Source organism: Pleurodeles waltl, chromosome 3_1, assembly GCF_031143425.1.
Source record: "Pleurodeles waltl isolate 20211129_DDA chromosome 3_1, aPleWal1.hap1.20221129, whole genome shotgun sequence".
Taxonomy (NCBI): domain Eukaryota; kingdom Metazoa; phylum Chordata; class Amphibia; order Caudata; family Salamandridae; genus Pleurodeles; species Pleurodeles waltl.
Genome location: NC_090440.1, coordinates 22,874,745 through 22,895,550, shown reverse-complemented (window position 1 = coordinate 22,895,550; position 20,806 = coordinate 22,874,745). Strand labels below are relative to the sequence as shown.

General features: G+C 47.2%; 1 protein-coding gene across 5 annotated transcripts in view; it reads right to left on the bottom strand.

Annotated features, from left to right (window-relative positions):
* The window catches only part of PHF21A (PHD finger protein 21A), a 399,375-nt gene that overhangs the window by 207,087 nt on the left and 171,482 nt on the right, over positions 1-20,806 (bottom strand). For all 5 annotated transcript variants that reach the window (XM_069221736.1, XM_069221738.1, XM_069221733.1 and 2 more), the window contains exon 5: positions 16,642-16,707. In XM_069221736.1, the coding sequence (XP_069077837.1) occupies positions 16,642-16,707 (66 nt within the window). The remainder of the gene's footprint in view (positions 1-16,641; positions 16,708-20,806) is intronic.

Here is a 20,806-nt window from a genome sequence, read left to right as displayed (position 1 = left end):
TAACATGGACAGGAAGTGCAGCTGAACTGCATGGTCTCTCACAAAAACTCTCTCCCTAACAATGACATGAAGAGCTGCAGAACTGCATGCTCCCTCGTGCAAACTCTTCCTAACATGGACAGAAGGAGCCGCAGAACTGCATGCTCCCTCGTGCAAACTCTTCCTAACATGGACAGAAGGAGCCGCAGAACTGCATGCTCCCTCGTGCAAACTCTTCCTAACATGGACAGGAAGTGCAGCAGAACTGCATGCTCCCTCATACAAACTCTCTCCCTTACATGGAGAGGAAGTGCAGAGGAACTGTATGTTTCACCTCAAGTTTGGCGTAGATCCATTCTGCATTGCTTACCTTGGTTTCCCCCACTGCACTGATCTTCACCAAAATTGGCATGGCAGATATTTGTTGAGTGTGTCAGGTGATTGCAAATTTTTGTGCAGATCTGTTTAAGAAATCAAAAGTTCTAGGCAAGTAAAATGTCTTTTAAATAGAAAGTGCAGCAAAACCGTAACTACACAGTGGCGACTGCTGCCATAATATATTATACAAAGTGGCGGTTGCCAATCTGTAGTTAAGGTTCAGATGGTGTTTCCATTAAAAGGCACTGTTTAATTTGCATATAACTTTTGACCCTGTGAAATGATTTTCAATTACTAATCTACTTCATTCAGCTAAGGTTCGGCATGTCAAGTTTCATCCGTCCACAGAGGACAAAAGTTAAGAGTGAGGGGTGAAGTTTTTTCGATTGTGGCTTCTGTAGGACATTAGGGGGGGGTGTTTTGGGATGGATTGGGGGGGGGGGGAGGGGGGGGGAGGGAGGGAGAGAAGCGCCCTCTCACAAATACCCCAAAGAGAAACTGTTGTACCTTAGTGATTGGCCAAGACCTCTAGCCCTCTCGCCAGTACCACAAAGTGAGACTGTTGTACCTTAGAGATGGGTCAAGGGTGCTAGCCCTCGCGCCAGTACCACAAAGTTAGAGTGTTGTTTCTTAGAGATTGGCCAAGACCTCTAGTCTTCTCGCCAGTACCATAAAGTAAGACTGTTATCTGTTAGAGATGGGGCAAGACCTCCGCCACTTTCACCAGTACCACAAAGCGAGACATAGCCAAGTGACTGGTCCACAAAACTAGTCAACTCGGCACCACCGCAAAGTGAGGCTGAGTGACAAGCCCACACCTCTAATCATCTCACCAGTGTCACTAAGACTATTGTATCTTATCGATGACTGCAAATCCTGCCTTCTGGCCAGCACCATAAAGTGACAGAGGTGTATCTTAGCGATTGTTCTATAGCTTTACACCCATCACCTGCACCATAAAGGGATAGTGATGTGTCCTGATTACGGGCCCACACCCTTAGACCTCACACAGTTGCCTCCAATATAGGGTTTTAGTATCCGAGTGACGAGCCCTCATCACTATCCATTTTGCCAGTACCTCAAAGTGAAGCCGCTGTATGTTAGTGATGGGCCTATACCTCCAGCCCTCTCAACGCTGCCCTTAAGTGGCCAGTTCTATCTCAGTGCCCTATCAAGCACCCTCAAGAGAGGTCAGCATGCTGCTTCTTCCTTCTCCTCCAGGAGCCACGACTGAGGCTTATGTTCTCTGTGAGATGTTCAGCGCATCTCAGTGAGGTTGATGCATTTCAGAAGGAGCTCTGTCTCAGACACAGGCGAGTAAGCAACACTCAACTCATTCAGAAAACAATTGCAACCTTCAATCTAAACCTTAAGATTTAGGCTCAACAAATGTATGCTCGACTAGCCAAGGTGGCCACCAACACCCTGCTACCAACCATCACTACTATTTTAGAGAGATGCTACGCACCCAGCTGTTCCGACAGGGGTGGGGATCACATCTTAGCGCTACAAACACTGATCGAGCTGTGATGCACTATCAGGAGTCTACAAAGATAAAGTGAAGGCAACAGTACTAAAGATACACGTGGAAGGTGGAGCTCAGTGCACTCCAGGGAGTGTCACTTCAGTCAGCACACAACCCCAAACCAGGCTCCTATTCTACCACTTCAAAGGCAAGGCATTTCAAAAGCAACAGTGAATTTGAATCGTACGTCAAAACTCTCTGCAGCAATGTGAAATCTGACAGCTTCCAGACCCTTCGGCAGGCACAAGGGAGCAGAGTTGGCAAAGTCTGTGCAATCAACATGCTCGTCTCATTCGCCGTCATCACTCGAGAGCTGTCGAAAGGAGCGCAGGAGGAAGAAACCACCTTTTGATGTTCTCTTACTAGATAAACATGTTGATGGAGCAGTTGGAACATAAAAGGCAAGCCCGACAAACCGAAGCAGGCCTTGTGAAGTCTCGAGTAAAGGAACAATGGCTTTCAGTGGGGGCAGACTCATATACTGTATGTATGCCATGGAGCTCACAGGCCGCAGTGTACTAGAGACTCCCTCGCTGGAGACAAGCCCTCCAAAGCCAACAAAGACTTGCATCAGGATAAGTGTATGGAGACAAATTGTCTAAGAAAACAAACTGTTTTTAACAAGCATTGATGATAATTTGTTTCTGTGTAGTAAAAGGGTTTTCAGTGCATATATTGAACAAGCATTGGCAAAGCCAGTAAGTCTCACCTAAGCAAGAGCTATTGGCTTTGCCAATGTGTTTTAACCAGAGAAGAGCCACGTGGAGTGTTATAGTGGAATGGCCAAGAGTGAGGCAGAGTGGAGTGACAGAGAGTGTCCTGTATAGGAGTGGCATAGCGGGGAGATGAGCAGTCATGAGTAGAGTGTCATACACTGGAGTGGCATAGAGTAGAGTGGACTGGTGTAGAGTGTTGCAGAGTATAGTAGCGTAGAGTACAGTGGCATTGAGTGCAGTGGCATTGAATTCAGAACCATGCAATGCAGTGTTGTAAAATGCAGTGGCATAGATCTGCGTGGTGCATAGTATAGTGCAGAGGTGTAGAGTGGCAAAGAGTAGACTAGAATAAATCCGCTCACTTTGAAGTCAGAGGAAGAAAAGTAAACAAAAGCCTCTGGAAGACAGTGCCTGACATTTGACCTCTGTAGCTGGGTTTCTGTTGCAGTACCACTTCCCCCACTTTCTGCCTGCTATTTGATGCAACTTTGAATGAAGTGCACTGGGTCCCTGCCAGCCAGTGTTTTTTCCCCCGAAACTGTACAGTTGGCAAAACCTTTAGCATCCTCTATAAGTCCCTAGTAAATGGTACCCCTGGTACCTACGGCCTGAGGTTCTGAAGAGGATACCTAAGAGCTGCAGCACAAATTATGCCACCCTAAGGGACCCCTCACCAAACACATGCACGACTGCCATTGCAGCCTGCATGACTTGGTGCAGACAAAAGTGAAAACACGACATGTCACACATCCCTTTGTGCCATGCCCCTTACCACTGCATATGACATTTGTAAGTCCCTCTACAGCGGGCCTGACAGCCCCAAGGTAGGGTGCTTAATATTAAATGTGTGGGCATATCCGCATGAGCAGATATGCCCCTGTGCTGGTCAGTCCTATTACTGACAGGGAAGCCATCCTAAGACATGTGCTGGACACTGGTGAAAAAGAGTTACTCAGTTACATGATGGCTTCACTGAAAATAGGGATGTTTGGTATCAAACATCTCGTATAGGTGAACCCACACTGATGCCAGTGTTTAATTTACCAATACATACACCCAGAGGGGCGCCCTGAAAACCTACCAGTTTCAGGTGTGCCTGCTGACTGGTCTCTGCCAGCCTGCCACGGAGACACTGTTCTGACCTCCTAGGGTGAGGGCCATTGCGCTCAGGAGAGCCAGAACAAAGGCCTGTCCAGGCAGAGCCTGCAACATCCCCTCCCGCAGGATTATCTGCTGCTTAGCCTCCTTGGGCCGGCTTCTCCTCGCAGGGTGCTCTTAGCACCATCACCACTTCTGTGTACATTTCTACAACAAAGGACTATGCTGACCTGTGCTGCCCGGATAGATAAAACAACAGGAATTGTCTTATCTGCTGCTGAAAACACCCTGCATAAGGTGATCATGAGCCGTGCGTGCAAACCTTGAATAGAGGAGCCGACGCATGGTAAATTCTGCACACTGCATAAGGATATTGTAGGTCCGTATGAGAATAATACTGATCAGCTGCCCTTCCCATAGACCAAGGAAGGGGCTCCCAGACAGCAGTGGCCAAGAAGATTTGCTGTGCTCCAGGGCTAGTTTTGGGAATTGCCCTTTCTATAGGGTTATCCCCAAACTTTTTTGTCTTCCACCTCCTATTTTTCTGACCCTCTTTTTGTTGTCTTTAGGACTCTGGGCACGTTACCACTGCTAATCAGTGCTAAAGTGCATGTGCTCTCTCCCCTAAAATGTGGTATAACTGTCTTACACCTGTTTGGCTTAATAAAATTACCTATAAGTCCCTTGTAAAGCAGTATACCATGTGCCCAGGGCCTGTAAACTAAATGCTATTAGTGGGCCTGCAGCACAGATTGTGCCACCCACAGAAGTAGCCTTTCAAACTTGTCTCGGACCTGCCACTGCAGTGCCTGCGTGCAAAGTTTACTGCCACACTGACTTGGTAAGCCAAACTACTTGCCAAGGCCTAAACTCACTTTTTACTAGACCTCAGTCACCCCTAAGGTAAGCACTAGATAGCCCTATGGGCAGGGTGCTGTGCATGTAAGAGGTAGGACACATTTTTATGTGTCCTACTAGTGACAAACAGCCTATTTCATTTTTCACTACTGTGAGTGCTGCTCCTCTCATAGGTTCCATTGGGAATTCCCTTGAATATGTCCAAGTATTAATTTCTGATCTGTGAGGAATAGTGTGGGCATGTTTGGTATGTTTGGAATGCTAGTGAAAAACCATGCTTACTGGTGTTGGAGGATTTTCCATTACTATTTTGGAAATGCCACTTTTAGACATTGCACAAAAGAAACGAGAGCCAACACTGTGATTAATTTGGAAAAAGTTATTATTTACAATGAGAAGGCAAAACCAATTGCCCCTCCCTAGCATTAATACATAACTTTTATCCAGAACAATTATAATTGAACAACATTTATCGCACACAGAAGAACAAATACAAGTGAGCAACTACCTCGTAAAAAAAAAATTGTCACTGCATACACATTACTTACATCAAAAACATATGACAATAATACAAATTCAAGAACAAAAAATGACACAAAAAACCCCCTACAATTCAGGTTCTGCATCAACTTGAAAGAGAGGGAACTCGGAGCCTAACTCATTTGCAAAATTTTAAGGCTCCTCCTTAAAGAGCAGAAAGGCGCAGATGCGCTAATTGTAAGCCTTTGTGGTAGCTCAAACAGTAATGATGTGCACTACAAGACGATGCTTTGAATTCTCCCTGAAGGCCTAATCTTCTTTAATTGTGCTCACCGCCACTCCCTATTGTCGACGCGTTTCGAATCCCACTGGATTTGGGGGTTCTCTTCAGGACAGAACGCCAAAACACAACTGGTCAGAAGGAACTGCCATTTTGTGAATGGCTTACCACCATAGCAGGGGTCTCACGGTTTTAGTAGAGAAAGAAACACTCCTCGACTTCATGCACTGGAGTATAAATCACTTTAATTGCTTGTCCTAAGTGTAAATAATAACTTTTTCCAAGTTAATCAGTGTTGGTTCTTGTTTCTTTTGTGTAGTTTGAAGAGCCTAGCCTCGCTGTTTTGTAGGACATACCTCTTTTCTATTACAGTACTTTTAGAAAGTGGGCATTTCTCTGTGCTCATACCTCTAGTGCTTTGACCCCATTCCTTGTCTAGGCAGAGTGACAGCTCCACTGGGTGCACACGTTCCAGACAGCCATAACACAGGAAGGGATGGGTTGACAGAAGAGGCATCTGCATACGGATAGTCATCCTGGGCTGGGATGAGTTTGGGAGAGTCATTCACACCTTACATGTCAATAGGCTGTTCCCTGCACTCACACAATGGACTGACTACCCCCTACTGATGTCTGGAGACAGGGCTGGGTTGAAAGGGTGTTGCGCTGAACAGGAAGGACTAGAAACCATCTGCAGTGACGTGAGGCTTAGGGGAAGGATCTGTACACAAGCACTTTGTGGTGAACCCCCTCTGTTCCTGGCCCAAACAGTGTGCCCCTAAACTGCCCACAACAGGGCCTCGAGGTTGCCACAGTAGTTCCCTTGGACTTAAGGTGGGGCTAGGTGACAAAGCTTAGCTGAACTCAACAAACCAAGTCCAAATTTGGGCAGAAGTTGCATGTACGGAGTTGTTCTCCTTTGACCTTTGGGCAACCGCTGGACGAGGAAAAGGTCGACCAAGAGAGAAAGCTTACTAGCTGTAAGCCTTTAAACAGGCAAAAAAATCTTAACAGCATTCAGTGTTTCTCATATAATTGCTTCTTAAAACTTTCACCACTTTTGTGGTCCAGGGAGCACAGTGTGCGGGAAGGAGGATTTGTACATTGGGAACATGGTGTCACAACCTACAGGCAGGACGGACTCTGGCATTATGAACATTCTGTCAAACCCCACACAGAAGAAGTTCTACATTGTTTAAGCCTGTGAAAGACATCTTAACTGTATCTAGTTCAGAGGGGAAAGGTACTACATTGTTTAACCTGTGGAAGACATCTTACCCGTCTCCAGTTCAGAAGAGAGAGTTTCTACATTGTTTAGCCCCATGACCTTACCAGTCTCTTGTTCAGAGGTGAGAGGTTCTACATTGTTTAGGCCTATGAAAGACACCTTACCCGTCTCTAGTTCAGAGGTGAGAGATTCAACATTGCTTAAGTCTGTGAAAGACATCTTACCCATCTCGAGTTCAGAGGTGAGGGGTTCTACATAGTCTATGCCTATGACAGACATCTTACCCATCTCTAGTTTAGAAGTGAGAGGTTCTACATAGTCTATGCCTGTGACAGACATCTTACCCATCTCTAGTTCAGAAGTGAGAGGTTCTATATAGTCTATGCCTGTCACAGACATCATACCCATCTCCAGTTCAGAGGTGAGAGGTTCTACATAGTCTATGCCTGTGACAGACATTGTACCGTACCTGTCTTTAGTTCAGAGGTGAGAGGTTCTACATAGTCTATGCCGGTCACAGACATCTCACCCATATCTAGTTCAGAAGTGAGAGGTTCTACATTGTCTATGCCGGTGATAGACATCGTACCATCTCGAGTTCAGAGGTGAGAGGTTCTACATTGTCCATGCCTGTGACAGACATCTTATCCGTCTCTAGTTCAGAGGTGAGAGGTTCTACATAGTCTATGCCTGTGACAGATATCTTACCCATCTCTAGTTTAGAAGTGAGAGATTCTACATAGTCTATGCCCGTGACAGACATCTTACCCATCTCTAGTACAGAAGTGAGAGGTTCTACATAGTCTATGCCTGTGACAGACATTGTACCGTACCTGTCTTTAGTTCAGACGTGAGAGGTTCTACATAGTTTATGGCTGTGACAGACATCTCACCCATATCTAGTTCAGAAGTGAGAGGTTCTACACGGTCTATGCCTGTGACAGACATTTTACACGTCCTTAGTTCAGAGGTGGGAGGTTCTACATTGTCTATGCTTGTGACAGACATCTTATCCGTCTGTAGTTCAGAGGTGAGAGGTTCTACATTGTCTATGCTTGTGACAGACATCTTATCCGTCTCTAGTTCAGAAATGAGAGGTTCTACATTGTCTATGCCTGTGAGAGACATTGTACCGTACCTATCTCTAGTTCAGAGGTGAGAGGTTCTACATTGTCTATGCTTTTGACAGACATCTTATCCGTCTCTAGTTCAGAAGTGAGAGGTTCTACATTGTCTTTGCTTGTGACAGACATCTTATCCGTCTCTAGTTCAGAAATGAGAGGTTCTACATTGTCTATGCCTGTGAGAGACATTGTACCGTACCTATCTCTAGTTCAGAGGTGAGAGGTTCTACATTGTCTATGCTTTTGACAGACATCTTATCCGTCTCTAGTTCAGAAGTGAGAGGTTCTACATTGTCTATGCTTTTGACAGACATCTTATCCGTCTCTAGTTCAGAAGTGAGAGGTTCTACATTGTCTTTGCTTGTGACAGACATCTTATCCGTCTCTAGTTCAGAGGTGAGAGGTTCTACATTGTCTATGCCTGTGAGAGACATTTTACACGTCCTTAGTTCAGAGGTGAGAGGTTTTACATTGCTTAAGGCTGTGAAAGACGCCTTACCCATCTCTAGTTCAGAAGTGAGTTGTTCTACATAGTCTATGCCTGTGACAGACATCTTGCCCGCCTCTAGCTCAGAGGTGATAGATTCCATTGTATATCTATATTGTTTTATGTGTAGGATTTAGCTGCTTATGTGGATGAAAGTATTTTTTACTTTTGGAAGGAAATGTACTGGCAGGAGAGGTTGTTAATGGAGTGCTAGTACATCCTTTGCTCAGTTTGTAGTTTCTAGCCGCAGTATCTCACCCAGTACGCTTTGGAGCATTCTGCCCGCTATCTTAGGAGGCGAGTGTTGATGGGACGTACACATCTATTGCTGTACACAGAAGTCAGTGTCTGCGCTATTATTTTCCCTTTCCCCGCTCCCTGGAAGAGCCCCCACGTGGATGATAACTTGGGTATTAACAGAGGTCTTACAAGAAAATCGGACGAACTCATCAGCCGGGCAATCAGGCAACATAAATATTGGAAACCGCAGGACTCAGCGATAATCCTTCGGGGACCACTGCGTGGTATAAATGTTTGGAACAATAGCAGGAGGAAGTCCTTTTCAGAGACTGGGTGCGACCCTTCTAGGGACGAGCTCCTGTCTAGAAGAGGAGAGCCACAGCCCACCTTGGAGAGTGTGGGGCCTGTGCCTACACAGACTGTGGGGAGCCCTCCCCCAGGCCTAGCCTGTCCTGTGCACCACCACGGATCTCCACAGCCCTCCGTGGTTACCTCATCCCCTCACCTGGTCTGGAGAGCATCAGGGCGGTATCTAGGCACGGCTGAGCTGAACCAAAAGTATAAGTCAATGGAACTGTTGGGGAGATGCCAGCCTGAGGTTCCGATCTGCGACAGCTTTCCCCTCTCGCCCCTTCCTTCTATCCGCCGCACAGAAAAATAATAACTGGAGCCCAGTTACGCTACGACAAGTTATGGGGCTTTAAATACGCTGCATAGTTGAACAATGGGGATCCAGTGATTGGACACACTTATTTCTCCATCATTTTTGGACTCTCCTTCGTGTACACCCTTTGCCCCTGAACCCCTCCACCCCCTGTGAACCCAGGCTCCAGTGTGGGTAGCAGGTTGTTTTTGAAAGAAGACTACTGCTGGAGCAGGAAATCATCCCTCTAGAGTTGGTGTGGGACACAAGCACCCAGCGCAGAGCAGCGCCCCGAGACTGCTACGCCCATGACCTCTTGGAAACAAACCTGCAGGCCCATGTGCACTGGCCTGCCAGGGACCTTGGCCCTAGATTTGGACCGGTGAAGGCTCTGATGCTCATGGGCACCACAAAACAATATCTGCAAGTGGAAGAACTCAAAGGAAAACTGGAATGCTACTTCAACACTAGCAAAAACATAGATGAACAGATCTCTAGCAAGGCAGGAAGCGCGGATACCGCAGACTGTTATTGTGTTTAACTGTAGTATTTGTATCATGCTGAATATACTGAAGTACCGTCTCTTCTTCTTGAAGTAAAGCGCTCTCTGGATTTACTAAAGGTTATTATGCTCGAGTATCCACAACTCCCTAAATAAGCCTTGCACCACTGTGCTCAGCCTATCTTAACGGGTCAAGATCTCAGTATTCAGTTTAGGCCACACAGCAAGAAGGCTTGAGGACAGAAGGCTAGCAACCCTTATGCACTGGGGAACCCCCACCCCAAAACCAGGCAGGTTTGACAGTCTCCCTTAAGCCATGGATCCACTGCTCTCTGCCTCCCAAGTGCATCCGAGCTGGACCTGGGTGGAGACGGGCATCCTCCACTAGCTGAGAGGCGCTGTTTAGAGGCAGGTACCTTCGGAGCTAGAAAAACAACATGATCTAGCTTTACTAGAAATGGAGGGAAAGAGGCCGAGCCCTGCTCTAGAAGGTCGACTGGGTCCACAGAGGACTCTCATGGAGGGATATAGTATCTACATAGTTTAAGATCTGCTCCCTGCCCCAGGTTCAAATAAAGAGTGAGCTTCATTATTTGAATTTCGAATACCCTAGCCATTCTGGGCAGAGTATTTCATGGACCTTTTCCTAGGGACATTGGGAGGGCCTGGCTTGGAAGGAATGGTTGCTAGGCAATCAGACATGAAAAACACATCACCTTTTAAAGTCCTAATAGGACAGGTGTAAAATCAAGAAGGAAAGGCAGGTGTAAAATGGAGAAAGAAAGTCAGCACCATAGACTAACCCTCTAATTAGCTCACCAATACTGCAGTTTTTCACTGAGTTCACAGATCCCACCCCCCCCCCCCCCCCAAAAGCCACAAAAATACCCCCATCACAGGACCTCTGCGACAAACTTTACTCCTTTTTTCACCACAAGATCCAGGACATCTACAACAGCTTCCTCCCGGAAAATCCTGACACCGGAACCTGTGATCGACACATCCTTCCAGAACCCGCCCAGACCATCCACAGCTGGTCCAGTCTCACCACAGAGGAAACCTTGAACATCATGAACAGCACCCACAGTGGAGCCCCCTTGAACCCCTGCCCGCACCACATATACATCAGAGCCAGAGCATCCATCCCCCCCTCCAGAGCTCTGGAAAACAATCAACTGCTCTATTAACACAGGCACCTTTCCCAAGGACTGAAAACACACCGAAGTATGCCCTCTCGAAGAAACCTTCAGCCGACCCATCAGAACTAAAGAATTTCTGGCCATCTCGCCCACACCAAAATACTGGAGAAAGCAATCAATGCACAACTACAGAATTTCATCGAGGCCAACAACTCCCTGGATAGCTCCCAGTCTGGCTTCTGCAACAACCACAGCAGAGACAGCCCTCCTGGCAGCCACTGACCACATCAGTTTACTCCTAGCCCGGTGGCCACAACACAGCAGTCACACTCTTCGACCTCTCAGCAGCATCGTGGATTCCTATGTCCAGACTCGTGGAAGAGCCCTGGAATGGATCCACTCCCTCTCCAGGAGGGCACAGAGGGTCCAACTCCCGCCCTACACTTCCAGAACCACAGGAGTCCCCCAAGGATCCTCACTGAGTCCCACACTGTTCAATGTATACATGGCCCCTCTCGCTGCCATTGTCAGGAGCCACGGTATGAACATTGTGTCATACGCCGATGACACACAACTCATCATTTCCCTCACTGAAGACCCGGACACGGCCAAAAGGAATTTCCACTCAGGAATGAAAGCTGTCACCACCTGAAAGAGAGAAAGCTGCCTTAAGCTCAACTCCGACAAGACTGATCTCATCATCTTCGGAAACGCCACCTCAGCTTGGGATGACTCTTTGTGGCAGACATCACTCAGAGCGCCCCCCTGCAGTGACTGAGCAAACCCCCCCACCCCCCGAATCACAGATCTGGAATCAGTCCATTGTTCTTTTGCTCACCATGCCACCTCAGTTTGGACCCAGCCATATGCAAATCAGCCTTGAATCAACATGACCTCATGCTTTTAAGCACACAGTGCCCCAGTACGTATTCACCATCTTTAGACTGTTTGCTGCTTTAATATCTTTGCTTTTCTACTAATTGACTTTGGTAATGTGATTTTTATTATCAATACTCCGTCACCGGGGAGGCAGGAGGGTCACGTGAATCTGTAAGAGTTTCAATCTGTTGTTACGGGTTAAGTAACAAGTTTATTCTGCATGGCTGCGCTTTGATTATGGTGCACTATTTCCTGATCCCCCGTCCCTGCGCACCACGAGGTGGCACTTTGAGGCTGTGCACTGAATCCATACCACCCTGGAAGTGACAGAGCAGTCTCATACAAATGGGCCACCCCCGCGAACTGATGTCAGTCTTTTGCTTGTTTCTCACCATGCCCTCAGAGAGAGTGTGAACAATCAGTACCAGCGTGCAGATTTCTAACAAGGTACATTTAAATATAAAGAGCTCTCTCAACAGAAGCAGGAGGGGGAAGGGCAATGAGGAATACTTCTAGCCACAGATTCCCACCTTAGAATACATACCAAAGTAGTACCCCAGAGCGGGTAAAAAGCTCTTCCTGTCAGACCTGGCCGTCTAGGCATTAGTGTATCATGGACACATTAACATATGCCCAAATCGCAGACTTGGTGACATTGTTGTCATACCATGCAGGCCTTTACAACACACAAGTGAGAAACTGGGTTACTGGGAGGGGGGAGAGCGGTTTCAAGCCTTACTTAAGCAACAACCACCATTCTTGTCATTCTTGTCATCAAACAGGCTTGAGTCGTCAAAAGAATATCCATGAAAGAGGCCTGTACGTCTCCAAAGAATCTAGTGGTGCATGGCAAAGGAGCTCCGCACTGCGACCGGCTGCCATTCCCAGACAACCAGTAGTATCTAGGTAGGCATGAATCACACACTAGGCTGCAGCTTGCCCATTCTGAATGGTAAAAGCCAGTGAGGCCGTACGGCCACGTCCCACAGGGCCTGCTTAACTGGACCAACAGGCAGCACTGCATCTCAATACCAGGCTAGTCGAAAAGGACATCTGTTTCCCTAATGCCTCAGTCCTGTTAGATTCCATACTGGGCGAGGGGGGGCATTGAGGGTATTGAAGGGGATTAGGAAATTAACTGGGGTTCACTTTGCTGGTTAAAGCCTTAAAGGCAATATTCTCTGGATTAGGATGTTTAGTGGGAAAATTAAGTTTTCTTACCTGTAGTTTTGCAGCTTGAAGAATTTTCTGAATTCACATGCTGTGCATTATTCCGCCATCTAGTGGTTGGGTCCGGAATTTTCTAATATTTTATAAAATGTCTTTAGTCCGTCCTCTTGTGCTACTTTTGTTTGTTAGTGGGAGGCAACAGAACCTTCAGATGGTGTCTCCTTGTGATGTTGTCAAACTTCCTACGGATGTTCCCATCTTAGATCACTATCTTCATGTCTGGCCCCCTGGCTACTCACCCGTGGGAAAGAACAAGGCTTTGACCAGGTGCCCATTACGGTGTCAGTGAGGGTCTCATTAAAAGGGACCAAAGGCTAACATGTGGCTGGCCAATGTTTCAAGATTGCAGTAAGGACTTTGCCTTTCCTTTGTTAGATGGCAGTTGTACGTCCGAGAGCTCAACAGCTCGTCGGAATACCAACGCAAATGACGCACTCTCTTCCCTTGGCGGTCTAATTAGCAAGTTCATCCTGTATCCGGGGAAGTATCAAGATCACTGGCTTCTTGTAAGTCCATGTACAAAATGTCATCATCATAATGAGAGGGTGACTCATCCCCAGAATCATCATCATCTCTGGGTGGTAGCAAGCTTTGTCAGAACTGGACCCAAAAAGATAATGGAGCTTCTGATGGCACGCCCGCCCTAGTTGAGGTAGAGGATCAGAATCAGGCTGTATGGTGACTAGTTGAGCTTTAGTAATTTTGTAACTTGGCACCTGTTTTTATAGTGCGGAGGTTGGTTCCTGGTCAAACATCGGAACCAGCAACAAATCCTCTACCACTGAGGGGTGGTCTGGTACAGGATGTGGAGCCAAGGTGAAAGTCTGTGCGGAAGCGGCACAGAGCCCATAATATGTCCACAGTATTAGATGTCCCCATGGACAGGTCTGTTGGTGTCAATGAATCAATCAGTCTTTTTTAAAGTGCATCACCAGCCCCCCTAAGGGTACCTGGGCACTGAGGTAGCTGCGTCTGCGTCGAAAGGACAGATGTTGGGTTGCTTTCTGAAGTCTGCTAAGGAAGGTGTCGTCTGGAGGTGGAGGTCATTCCAGGGTCTGGCGGCAATGTAGGAGAAAGTGCGGCCCCGCTGAGGGTGCAATGGATGTGGGGGACATGTGCGAGTGAGGTGGAGCGAAGGTGTCTCCCTGTAAGATGGAAGTTCAGCTCGTGGTTGATGTAGGAAGGTCCGTTTGTGGAGGGCGTGTGTAACCTGATTGAGGGGCCCTGTGGATCCTTGGGGTCCAAAGGAGCGCCATAAGAGTGCCAAATGTCTGCAGCATGGTCTCCTTAAAGGCTTTAATATGCTGCAGCATCTCTAATGGCCTGGAGAATTGGGGCCACAGCGGACTGTGGAATCGGCTCTGCAATCATACCTTGAAGGAGACTAACTGACATTGTTATGCCCTTGCACGTTCTCTTTAGACGGGGGTCTGCCCAACTTTGCTTTCTTGTGCTCACATTTGGACTTTGATTTTGATTTACTGGAGGACCTTGACCCCTCGCGGGACAGACTTCCTCTTGTACTTTGAGACATACAGCTTCACCTCCCAGTCTCAGGCTGCTTTCAGGTGCAACCGTGTGCACCAGTCCCTCGACTTCAAGTTGAATCAAAAGCCCAAACACAAGAGAGACACCTCGTGCGTGTCCGTGACCAACATCAGCTTTCTAAAGATGAGGCATGGTTTAAATATGTACTCCTAGGAGGGGACAGGGTTCTCTAGCACACTAGATTTTTCTGTTCTAAGAGTTGACAGAATAATGAAACTGATGTCAGCAGAAAGGGGTGTTGCTTATATGCAGCTCCACTTTGTCACTTCCTGTGCGATATAGAGTCAATGAGGAGCTGCATAGCAACACCTAGCGGCACGCAGGAACATTAGTGGTGAAATCTTTCCACCTTCAGTCTGGCACCTACCAGCCTCTGGTGTGCTCGTTGAGCAGTTTGAGCCAGCCTGCCACCACCAAAAAAAGAGTCTGACCAACTACAAAATCTGCTGTGGGAAGGGTGTTACACTCCAAGGTGGTGAGCTCCAAAGAAACCCACTGCCCTTGTTATGCAGATCTGGCTTCCCTCAAAAGGGAGATGTCGAACCACCTTCCCCAGGATCCATTTGGCACCGGGACAGGCAGGAAATGTAGTATTGCGAGATGTGTGTTTACCTCTCGGGTCAGTCCCACCCCTAAAGTGAGCTGCCTGATGTGGACACCACATTTCAGAATCTGTTATCTTGGTGTTGGCAGATTTAGGAATTCTGGGACAGGGTTATTCCCACTTCCCACAGGAAGTAGTCCTATAGGAGGTGTAGTGACCCCGGGGGTAGGTAGCCCACTCGCTACTACCCCACACTTCCTGAAACACCTCTACATTCAGTGTTTAGGGGAGGCCCTGAGAAACAGATATTGAGGACCTAAGACCAAGGACAGTGAACAGCTGAAGAAGGGGAGAAAAGACGTCACTGGCCTGTCTGCATCCCTCATTGAAATCTGTATTAAAGTTGACTGGTCCTGCAGCTGGGACTCCAGAAACCCGGGAGGACTGCCTGCCCTCAACAAAGACTCAAGACCTCCCATGAACAGTGGACCTGTTCTTCTTCAGATTCCAGAGAAAGGACACTGAAGCCTCTGAAAATGCAAAACTCAACGCCCAAAGTCCCCACTGCACCCGCCGTCTTCGACCCAGGTTCAAGTGGACCACCAATACCAACAAAGTTCCCCAGCTCTCCAGAGTCTGAGTCCATTGTGGTTTCGTCCCTCCTGGACTCCGTGACTACTTCTGCAGCCTCTGCACGCAGACCCCGCCTCTACTGTGACTGCTCCGGTAAGGAAAGTCGACACCTGAAGACACCTCCGCACTCATCGCCCCTGAGCCGTGGAGAAGAAGACCAAAGGTGCCTACCTGTGCCCGAACATCGTGAGGCCAGAGCCCCGCTGTTGGTTCAGCCAGACTGGCTTCTTGACCAGCGTCGGCAGTGCTGTCTGAAAAGGACTGTCTTGCTTGTCATGTCTTTGGCCACTGAAATACACGTTATGTCCTGTAAGATGACTTGACTAAGACGGCTGCTGTTCTAGAAACAAACGGGTTTGCAGTCCTCTCCTGGTACTGTGAGGCTCTTCTAAAAGGAACCTCCGGCCTGTAAGGCTCCCAGGGCCTTTACGGAGTCATTAACTTTATCCATCTATCTAGGGAGTCACCTGCTGTTCTTCCAAAACGGTTACGTGACAGTGTTTTCCTGGTGATTTTGTGTCACATGCAACTCACCAATCAAGATAAATGAATAACCAGCAACATTATGAAGCTCTTATCCACGCCATAGGTTAACACATTTTATTTCCCTGGGTTCCACAAATAGAGGTTCCTGGACAAAGTGCTTACAGCCTCAGGTCGACTAGCAGTATTTAGAGTACAACAATTAATAAATTAAATAAATGTATAGTCATACACTGCAACAAGTACTTGACAAACTTCCTAAGCTCACTTGAAGGCTCCTCATCTTGCACACTACTACTTTCGAGCTAAAGAAAGTATGTAAGGAACCTATAGCAACACACATCAGAGAATTTTGGGATAAAAGAACAGGTTTTTAACATCCAAATTACATGCCAAGCTAACCACGCTATGGAATTATTAACCATTGATCAACTCCACAGGGAAATGCGTTTTGAAGATGAAGAGGTCTTCCTATGCAAGCAGTTTAATATTTTTCAACCCCACAAAAACATCATTAGTGACAAACAATGTAGCCAGCAAAGCAAGCCCTCTTCGTTTGCATTGCAGGACACAGATGAGAAGCAATAAACAAACCATCTCTTTTAGCAGAGGGGTCAGAGTGAGCAGATCATCTTCACCAGTCTTACCTGCTTCTCACTTAGAGCTGTGATCTTAGCTTGAAGCTCATGAAGCTGCTTCTTCAAATCGGCATTCTGGTCACCAAATAAATACAGAAAGAGAGGGGAAACATTCAATTGTGTTAATAATAGAAAGTGTCAAAGGTTCAACCAGCACACTTATCCAACTACACAAGGCATCTTCTGGCCCAGTAGGTAGGGGTCAGTCACACACACCCATACACCCCCCACCCCCAAACACCTCCCACCACCCCTGCAAGGCCACACAGCATCATCAGACCACACTAGGGCACAGCTACACCTGTCCACTGTGAGGTACAACCCAGGGACTAGCAACACCAGGACACTCCAAGACACAAAAGCCCAAGCTAGCCCACAGGCTGCATCAAGACAGGCATCAGGGCGTGCCAGGGTACAGATATGTCACTAAAATCCTAAGGCCCCATTCTAGGGCACACGCCTACCAAAATTAGAAGCATCTGATTGACAATAAACCTGACCATGTTGAGTTGTCTTTCGGGTGACAGAAGTTAAAGTTTTGAAATGTCTGATGTATAAATAATCTTCCTGCAGATTACTCGCCTTGTGAACCATCCTTCCACGCTTCAGACTGGTTTGGAAAGTTTTCCCCAGCACCCCCAGGGGATACCATGCTGATCCCGCTGTGAGACTCTGGAGAGGACAACTTCCCCATCCAGGAAGAGAAAAGGAGAGCAGTGGCATATGCAGCACATAATACGTTTGCATAGTTAGTGATCTTAATAGTCACAGGGACAAGAGCACGAGGTAAGGAATCTGAGATGCAATTATATATCCAGCAGAAGGAAAATGCCCTGTAGGCATCTGTTCAGAGTAAAGATTCATATGCTTCACGTACTCCTGCAATCTATTGCTGAGTTCGGATGTTTGCAACTTATCTTTGTTCTAGCGCGTTAGTAACAAGACCTGTTGTAAATCCTCCCACACACCACAATGCAAGAGTACCCCGGCTGCACCTCAGATTCTTTTCCGCTCAGCAGGCGAGTATTATAAAGAGTCAAATGTCAAAGACAACTATAATGTGTACTGTGTATTGCGGAGGGTTAAAATAACAGAAAAGGTGACTGGCTGTAGGAAAGTAGCCTCTTTTTAGCTTGGTTACCCCCACTTTTTGCCCGTTTGTCAGTGTGTTTGACTGTGTTCACTGGAATCCTGCAAACCAGGACCCCAGTGATTGTGCTCTCTCCTTTTAAACTTGGTTGCTGGAACCTTTTTCCTCCCACAATTGGCATACTGGTCCCTGCACGTAAGTCCCTAGTATAAGGTACCTAGGTACCCAGGGCAATGGGATACCAGGGGATCCCTATGGCCTGTAGCAGTTATTCTGCCACCCATAGGGAGCCCATGCAAAGGGTTCTGCAGGCCTGCCATTGCAGTCTGCGTGAGACGGGTGCATCCACCCGCTTTCACTACAGGTCACTACAGGTCACTGCACCAGGTCACTGTAAGTCACCCCTATGGTAGGCCCTTTCAGCCCAGAGGGCAGGGCGCAGTACCTGTGTGTGAGGGCACCCCTGCAAAAGCAGAGGTGCCCCCACAAACTCCAGGCCCATTTTCCTGGACTTTGTGAGAGTGGGGATGCCATTTTACGCATGTACTGGACATAGGTCACTACCTATGTCCAGCTACATTATGGTAACTCTGAACCTGGGCATGTTTGGTATCAAACATGTCGGAATCATACCCCAATAATGTTGCAAGTGCATGATTCCATGCACTCTGGGGGCTCCTTAGAGGACCCCCAGCATTGCTACCATCAGTCTTACAGGGTTTTCCAGGCAGCCCAAGCTGCTGCCACCCCTCAGGCAGGTTTCTGCCCTCCTTCTGCTTGATCTGATCAAGCCCAGGAAGGCAGAACAAAGGATTTCCTTTGGGAGAGGGAGGTAATGCCCTGTCCCTTTGAAAATAGGTGTGACTGGCTTGGGAGGGGTGGACTCCCCAAGCCACCGATGTACTTTGAAGGCAACATCTGGTGCCCTCTGTGCATAAACCAGCCCACACCCGTTCAGGGACTTCCCAGTCCCTGCTTTGGCACAAAACGGGACAATGGAAAGGGAAGTGACCACTCCCCTCTCCATCACCACCCCAGGGGTGGTGCTCACAGCTCCTCCAGAGGGTCCCTGGGTTCTGCCATCTTGTTTCCAACGTTGGTAGGGAACTCTCTCACCACAGGTCTTCTTCTCCAGAAATCCATTGTGGGTTTCTTGTAGTCTTGTCTGGGTGTCTTCTTTTCCTTCCTTTTGGGTGGTTTAGGGAAATTCCAGTGATTTACTCCAGCTTTCCTGGTGGAGGGGGGTACCTGTGTTACTTCCGTGGTTTTCTAGTACTCCCAGCTCCTCTCTACACATTCCACTTACCTAGGTGGGAGTCCTGTGTTTACATTCCATGTTTTTAGTCTATGGTTTGGGCTCCTTCTAGAGTCACTATTGGTTATCTACATTTGCACTGTTTTCTGACCTTTTCTATGCCTATTACTGTGTACTAGTGTATATAATTTGTGTATTACTTACCTCCTATTGGAGTGCTGCCCTTTTAGTACTTTGTGGTATTGTGTTCCAAAAATAAGGTATCTTTATTTTTGTACAACTCGGTGTTTTCTTTCATTTGTGTAAGTGCTGTGTGGCTTCTGTGGTTTTGCATGAGCTTTGCATGTCTCCTAGATAAGCCTTGACTGCTCATCCACAGCTACCTCTAGAGAGCCTGGCTTCTAGGCACTGCCTACACTTCACTAAGGCCCAACTTGGGGCTACCAGCATAAAGAATATGGACACTGCCTCATCATGTACGGGAGAAGAGGGAAAGAAAGCATAGGCAAATATCCCTGACCAATTCATCCATAGCGCACTGTAGATCGGCTATGGCTGTGGGTACCTGGAGGCAAAGTTAGAGTATTTTGTGTCTGTGGGGGTGGAAAAAAGGACAGTGCCTCACTGACGGAAGTACCTGCCCAGGACTTGCGGGTGATATTCCTCTTTGTGGAAGCGTGTGTTGAAAAAGGACCTCTTTTGAGTGGTCACCTACTGATTTCATTTTTTTGGGGGCTCACTTGCTAGTAATCTTGAACTCTACTGAACTCCGACAGTGGGACACTTTTATAGAGTGCCCAGTATGTGCCTGACCCCTAAAAGATATCGATATCTGCTTAAATTCCAGTTGCCACATTTACCTTTCCAAGAAGGTGAGACTATATGGTACAGAAATATACCTGTGGCTTCGAAAGTGAAATGCCACTTGTGGACTGCAGCACCTATGATTTCAGAGAGAAACGATTTCATGGAATGTAACTGCTGCAAAACCATTTCACCTAAACTGTTTAATGGAAATGTACAGGATGCATGGATGACATTCACCATTTCATAGAAACCAATTCAAAGAATCCTTTCCGAAATTACACTTTTGGCAGAGGAATTTATTTGAGTGCTTTACTTCAGGGTGCATTACTTCAGCTTCATATCTTTTACACTACAAAGCTCCATACTAACCCTAAACAACATCCATCCATGGTTCTAAAAATCCCATTATTGAACCCTAAAAGCCTTTTCTAACCCTAAATGTCATCCATTACTGAACCATAAAAATCCCTCACCACACTCAAAACTCTAAATATCTCTGACCTTTAAACTCCACTCATCCCTGAGCCCTAAAATCCAAACTACCCATAATTATCCCTAAACTTTGCCTGTTCCTGAACCCTAAAACATTCTGTGGATAAACTTTACCCATCCATTCAGGACCCTTAAAGCCCCTCAACTCACCTATATTCCACCAATTCCTGAAACCTAAAAACCCTTCTCTTTCCCAAATTCTATGGATCCCTGAACACCACCCACCCATATCCCCTAAATACCCCTTATCACTCCATATCTCTACCTATTGCCTGAGCCTATAAACCCATTCTACATCTAAAATCCACTCATCCCTGAACTATTAAAACCCTACACCCTAAACTGCGTCCATCTGTGAACCCTAAAAAAACCTCAACAGCTCACCCATCCTTCCATGATCCCTAAAAATGCCCCACCACCGATAAACTTCAACCACTCTTGAACCTTAAAAACCCCTTCCTATGCCTTAACCTCTTGAGTGGGGGCATCGGCCACTGGCCGACACCCGCATACGCTCCTGGTGCGGGTCA